We start from the raw sequence: 7,697 nt of genomic DNA on the forward strand, positions 1-7,697 counted from the left end.
ACCTCCTAGAAGGAAGAGACTAAAAATAAATAATGCAAGGACTCCCCACACTCTGGAATAGACTGCCCATACATGTCAAGCAGAGCACCTCTTTGGCCCTCTTCAAAAGGAACCTTGACGATTGGATGGGAGATAGGATATTCACCCCGGGGATCACATCAGTCACCCTGCTAGACAGGGGTCCAGGGAAGTAAATACTGTGGGAAGAAATAGCCAGAGAATTGTTATGGCTAGGCTTGTATAGGCCCTAGGGCTGATAGCCTAGTACCAACCTATGAACCTATAAATAGTGTGGGAAGAAATAGCCAGGGAATTGTTATGGCTAGGTTTGTATAGGCCCTAGGGCTGATAGCCGAGTACCTACCTAGGAACTTATATGGCGATCCAAAAAGAGTAGCATGTCAATGCAAGACAGAGAAAAAGTATAGAACTCCAGTTATACTCTGTCGCATATCGTCTACTCAGAGGCGATCTCTGCTTAACATATAAGGCCATGTCAAATCCAGAGCTGTTGGACATGCTACACTTAAAGAAATCCCAATCCCTCAGAACCACACGCTCCAGGGATCTAAACCTTGTCATCACAATAAACAAAACATGCTGGAGGGATAGGTTCCTGACCCAGGGACTTCCCAGACTCTGGAATAGATTGCCCATATATGTCAAGCAGAGTGCCTCTTTGGCCCTCTTCAAAAGGAACCTTGACGATTGGATGGGAGAAAGGAAATTCACCCCAGGGATCATGTCAGTTGCCCTGCTAGACAGGGGTCCAGCGAAGTAAATAGTATGGGAAGAAATAGCCAGGGAATTGTTATGGCTAGGCTAGGGTTGATAGCCTAGTACCAACCTATAAACCTATAAGAAAGAATGGCAAAAATATGCAATGCTACAGTATCGTGAAAACTTCGCAATCTTACTAAAAGCAAATTAAATGAGGTAAAAAAAAACTGCACAATAATAACTTTTAGAATAATAGTACACATGACCTTACAAATTCTGGATAGCCATTAAAGAAATCTTCCATCCCAGCCATAAATTCAACCCGAATTCCTCTCTCAATACATTGTCACTCAAAACTGCAATGCAATTCAACTTATATTTCTCTAACCAAGAATTCCCCAACATCTAATCGTAACCCTGTTCAAGAGCCACATATCATCACATCCAATTATACCTTCAGACCTGTGCCACATCCAATATAGAACTATTCTTAAACAAACTAAAACCGTGCTCTACTTCAGCTAATGACCTTCTAAGCAAATACCTTAAAATACCACCCAGTAACATTACCTACCCTGTCTCAATACTTATAAATAGGTCAATCCAGAAATCCAACATTCTGTGTCTCTGAAAAAAGTCACATAATGTACTTCTACACAAAGGAAGCAATTCAACAAACATTACTAATTTTAGACTTATAACAATATTATCTCCCTCTCCATAATACTTGAAAATGTGTTCAAAACCAATTGTTAATCTATCTCCTGCAGGACAGACTCCTATCCCCTATTCAACATGGCTTCCATCTTTCCCATAGTACTAACACTGCACTTCTAACTTATATAGATATTGTCAATAAAACTAGAGATAATGGCAGACTACTCTCTTCCTTATTTGTAGACTTGTCTAAACCTTCAGCACAGTTTGTCACAACAAGCTTCTACTTCAGATATTCTCATTAGTTCTCTCTCAGCCCGTCCTTCTATGGTTCAAATGCTTCCTATCCAAAAGCTATCAGTCAGTAAAATGGCACTCCACCCTCCCTCCATACCACAGTCACCACCAGTGTACCATAAGGTTCTATCCTTGATCCCCTCCTCTTTAACATTTTCACCAACACCCTCCACACACAAATACAACAGGCCTCCCTAATACACTATGCAGATGACTCTGCTCTCATTTGCATACCTGACAGCATGGCACGCCTCCAAAAAATTAGGAAGCTTTAACAGAAATTGAAACATGGCTTTGTAACCCACAACTCATGCAAAACCATAAAATAACAAAACAAAATAAAAAAAAACAACATTTTCCCCTCATATCCCTTTCCCATGAAAAAAAATCCTTTCTCTTGATAATATGACCATTCAAATCACTTATCATAGCAAATTATAAGGAGTGATAGTGGATAATAATCTTAAATTTGACCTGCATGTGCAAAATTGCATCAGAAAAATTCATCAAAAACTGGGGATGCTTTATAGAGCCAAAACCTTTCTCACTGACACGACTAAAGCTGCACTTGCCACTACTTATCCCCTCCCTGCACTTCTTTATGGTGATCTCATGTTTACCAAACTTCTACCATCACAAAAATCAAAACTTGAACACTGCTACAACAAAGCTGCTAACTTTAAAGCAAATACGAGTTTCAGAACCCGCCAGTGTATAGCACTAAATAGCCTAATTTGGTTAAACTGCCCCATCAGCTAACATAGACACAGCTTTTTACCACCTTAAGAATTATCCAGAATCCACCTGTTTGTCCAGCACTAAACAGCATAGAATTATAGGATCTTGGGAGGTTACTAGACTATCAATCCAGAGGTCATTTCAAGCCTAGCCATTTCATCCCAATGTAATACCACAGATAATCTAGTCAGTACTCAGGATTGTATTTATTAATGAGTGCCCACGTCCAGGAGAGCTGTAGGCACTATCCCCAGTAAAAATTTAAGTGCCCCATCCACTCGTCCAGGTACCTTTTGAAGAGTGCCATAGAGGTGCTCGGCTTCACATAAATTGTTACCCTATTCCAAAGATGTAGCAGTCGCTGGGAGACAAATCTGTCCCTCCAGCACATCCTATTCAAGTCGCAAGCCATATTTAGGTCCTTGGAATGGGTAACTCTAGTCCTGTTTAATTAATGGATGTGCAGCAAATTCATTAGGTTTGGGTCGGAGATTGCTCAGTAAGCCAGACATAAGTCTTCCCTAAGAAGTTTATACAATACTCAGTATAGTGGCAGTGACTCTATTCAGTCTGTAACACATGCTGAAGTCCCTTGATCTTCTTTGCTAGAAACCTCTAAGGCCTCTCCAATTGTTGCAGGTGCTTTGTACAGTACATGCAAAAAGGGGCATTATATTCAATTATGGGCCTGATTAGTGATGAGTATAGATGGGGTTATAAAATAATTTGCTATAGAGATAATGACTATGCTAATCAAGTGTGCTATGTAGAAAGCCTTCCTTAATACAGTAGACACATCGTGGTTTACATTAAGGTCACAGTCTACTTGTGATCCTAGATCTCTTACCACTTCATAGGTACAAAGGGTATTGTTGTTAATTTGATAGTGTGAAGGGACATTGTTTTTACTGAAGAGAATGATGATGCATTTCTTTGCATTCAGTTTAAGACCATGACTAAGAAACCTAAGCCCCTAACGCAAAAAAGCTTGCCCAATACACTAATCATAGGTGACTTGATAGTGAGGCACACTGATGTCCCACTCACTAGGTTAAATAAGAAGGTAAGAGTCAGCTGTCTGTCAGGTGCCAGGATCTGACACATAACACATGCACTCAGGTCACTGCACAACAAGTACAAGTATGACTCTGTCATTGTGCATGTGGGTGTGAATGACCTGTGACGTACCTCCCTGGAGTAGATGAAAAGAGACATGGACTATTGGAGCTACTGGAACAGTAGCAAAAATGGTGTCAGTGAAGCACATAGCAGTTCATCGTCACACATTTCCAGAATGAAAAAATGATAGAAACTCAAAAAAGATACAACCCTCAGGGGACTTGAACCCACATAATGTTTTCCACTTATGCTCTATAAGACACTTTATTTACTGGCTGACCTAATGAAACAATCACATTAGGGTCATCATTTTATTTATTTATTTTACATTTGTTAACTGGGTAGAGTTTGGGTGTGCAAGTAGCCCATTTTCAGCAGAGACCCGGGGAGAAAAGCTCCATAACAATAGTACAAAAAGATTACAAAAATGTTTAAAAGATTTACAAACAATATACAAAAAAGTTTGACAGTTGCCAGCAATCACAATTTACAAAAGGGTGAATGTAAAACAGAAAACATTACATTTCTTAATGAAGAAAGTTAATCCCCCTTGCAGGTAAACACTCCTTCCAATGGTATAGGTAAATGAGTATCAGTAGTCAGGTTATGGAAGGGGTGAAGCTGGATACTCCAATGCAGTGTCGCTCTGGATAAACTCCAAAATAAAGATCCAAATAAAGCGTACAATGTTATAATCCACAAACCAATTTATTGCAACGGACAAGCGCTTTCGCTAGGTATAGCTTCTTCAGGTCACTTAAACAAATGCATAAAAAATCCTTCATTATATAAGGATATCAATTAAATCATGATAAAAACAATTACAAATTTAAAAGGGAAACGACATTGAGACATACAAATTAGTACATAGTTCAATTCTTCTAATGTAAAAAGCCAAACACGTTAGTACCTATGATAATACACACACTTTTTTGTTTAGGGCTCTTGAAGTCTTAGAACCTAGTATGAGAGGGGGTGATATTAGAAGCAATACTGAAAGTAGGGAGAGCGACTGGATTGTTCGACTAAGGGGAGACTATGGGTCAGGTTTGAATGAGAGGGCATCAATAAAACCTAGGCTCAGAAAACGGAGAAATATTAAATGATTAGAACATATGGGAGAATCACTTAGCTAAGCATACTTATACAGTCACCAAGTATAGACGTGTATATATATCCATATACTCATATACACAAATATACTTTTTTCTATATATGCTTTTAAATACATTTTTTATACACTGAGTTTTATTCTGATATGACATTATGTGTATATCTATATTAATGTAGCCAGCATTATCTATGAAGTATGTTTAACATATACTCTGTATCTATATTTATATTTATTTTTATGACAACTAGATTGTTTGGATATATTTTGAATATTTTGAATTTTATGTACATTTGTCTTGTTAGAGACTATAACTTAAGTGAATGAGAGCAGAAAGACAGCAATAATGTACTAACAAATACCAGTAATACATTACTAAGAAATTTGTATCCATATGTATGAATATATGGGCATATGATTCATATAGGATATATTTCATTGGATTGCATATACCTATTAATACAGTTTTATGCTTTACATGCTCTCCATATATATATGTTGATGTTTTTATATATATTTATTCTGTATATATTTATGTAATCATATATCTTCTTGTAAGCATTGTTTACATATCTATATTTATACTATTAACTTCAGTCATAGGTCTTAGTTATATATCATAAGATTATGAATCTATATATTTTTACACTAGAGAAATATTTTTACATTAGAAGAATTGAACTATGTACTAATTTGTATGTCTCAATTTCATACATTCAATTCCTACCAGCCTTGAATAGTTTATTACCATCTATTAGGTCAATATGACAATAGTGTGTAGGCTTTGTAAAAGATGTCTTTTCCCTTTTAAGTTTGTAAAAAATGTCGTTTCCCTTTTAAATTTGTAATTGTTTTTATCATGATTTAATTGATATCCTTATATAATGAAGGATTTTTTATGCACTTGTTTAAGTGACCTGAAGAAGCTATACCTAGCGAAAGCGCTTGTCCGTTGCAATAAATTGGTTTGTGGATTATAACATTGTACGCTTTATTTGGATCTTTATTTTGGAGTTTATCCAGAGCGACACTGCATTGGAGTATCCAGCTTCACCCCTTCCATAACCTGACTACTGATACTCAATTACATTTCTTAAGCCTTATTACAAACAGCAATATGAAACTCATTAGATGTATAACTAAAAAACGTGGCATTTTAATTTGGTAGAAGTAAAACAAGAAGATAGCATAATAGAAAACATTTGATCTAAGCCATAAGAAACTAGCCATTGTTGAGTAAGATATTCCTTTAGGATGTTTTTGAAGCTATGACAATGTGTGTTTTTTAAGATATTCTGGGGTAATAGGTTCCACTGTTTGGCTACTTTGAAGGAGAAGAGAGAGTCACCAAAGTAATTATGGGACTTTGTATCCTTGAGTATAAGTTCATCAGCTGATCTAAGGTCCATTCCTTGTTGGTTATACATTAGCATGGAGCTCCTCTTTGTGATCCTCTGTGTACAGTATGCTCACAAAAGATAAGTGATTTGGAAGCCCTATGTGGCCATGTGTGAGGAGTGTCTATCTATTTTTTGACCAGATAAAGGGTGGAAATGGCAGTTTAGGAAAGAGATGTAAAGAGGAAGCCAGCAGAGGATGGAACAGAAGGTGTCTATCTAAGGAATGAGTGGGGTGGAGATGGGAAGGGGGTTAAATGTGTTTTTTTTTTGTGGGAACAGATGCTCATTCTGCATAAAAATAATGCATGTTGGGAAGGAAAGTTAAGACAGTTAAGTAGCAGGGGAAGACAGATATGATTGACAGAGTGTTTGATAATACAGTGAGGGGAGGGGAAGCACAATGGTGTTGGAGACATGCGATATAGGAAAAGACAATCATAAGGGAAGGAATGAACAACAGAGAGGGTTGGGTATAGACACATAAGAGAGGGGAACACAAGGGTTTGGGACAGGATAAGATGTCCACAGCTACAGTCTCTGCCAGCTGCAACACAGTGGGAGTTACTAACCACCCTGGGTACCAGCAACATTGGACCCTGTTTAAGATGGTGGAGACAGTGCTGGACAGAGACACGACTCAATGGGTCACCAGGGTAAGTATTCCATCTGGACAATATAAGAATCCAACTTCCTAATGATAACCTCCCCTACAATGTCTGCCAGCTGTTGATGGGTGACAAAGGTGTCACCTGCACTGAGACACTGCTAGCAGTGGGTAGAACAGTCCCAGCATGTAGTGCATAGCTATCTGAACCGAGTGGTACAGATAGGACAGAAGGTGAGGAGGTGACTGTGGCAGGCTCTGACTCATATGTTGTGAATACTTTTGGTGGTGGTAGTGGTGGTGGTTGTGATGGTGGCTGTGTTGGTGGTGGTGGTGAAGGTAATTGTGGTGATGGTGGTGAAGATGATGATGATGATGATGGGGATGGTGGTGGAGGTAATGATGATGGTGAAGGTGTTGCTGCTGATGGTGGTAGTGGAAGTAATAGGGATGGTGAAGGTGATGCTGGTGGTGGTGGTGGTGATGATGGTAATGGTGAAGGTGATGGTGATGGTTGTGGAGGTTATGGTGATGGTAGTGGATGTTATGCTGGTGCTGGAGGCTATGGTGGAGGTGGTGGTTGAGGTGATGGTGGTAGTGGTGGTGATATTGGTGGTGATGGTGATAGAGGTGATGCTGATAGTGGTGGGTGTAGTGGTAGTGGTTATATTGGAGGTGGTGTTGATAGTGCTGCTGGTTGAGGTGGTGTTGATGCAGGTTGAGGTGGTGGTGATGATGGTGATGGGGATGATGTGGATGGGCAACAGGCCATGCCAGAGGAATGGGTTCAGATTGTGGTTCTGCTGCATATAATAGTAAAATAAATGGAGAGAAACAAATTAGGAAACAAAATTAATGTATGTACTAGAAAGGATAGTTGCAAAGTAGGTGAGGAAGATAGAAGTATAAATATAACGAAACACTATAGCTGTTAGACATTATGACTATGACACAATTGAATCAAATGTACTTGAAGGACCAACATACACTTCTCAGTTTATAAATGCTGCTAACTTACACAACTAATCAGGGGACATGAATCAACTGCCAT

At 38.6% G+C, this 7,697-nt stretch overlaps 1 protein-coding gene across 1 annotated transcript in view; it reads left to right on the forward strand.

Annotated features, from left to right (window-relative positions):
• LOC122816487 (glycine-rich protein DOT1-like) overlaps positions 1–7,230 on the forward strand; it is a 28,073-nt gene extending 20,843 nt beyond the window's left edge. Inside the window, exon 2 of the mRNA XM_044089318.1 lies at positions 6,942–7,230. Within this exon, the coding sequence (XP_043945253.1) occupies positions 6,942–7,230 (289 nt within the window). The remainder of the gene's footprint in view (positions 1–6,941) is intronic.
• Positions 7,231–7,697: the final 467 nt, after the last annotated feature.

The sequence above is a fragment of the Protopterus annectens genome, chromosome 1.part1 (assembly GCF_019279795.1).
Source record: "Protopterus annectens isolate FY-2018-M chromosome 1.part1, PAN1.0, whole genome shotgun sequence".
NCBI lineage: Eukaryota > Metazoa > Chordata > Ceratodontiformes > Protopteridae > Protopterus > Protopterus annectens.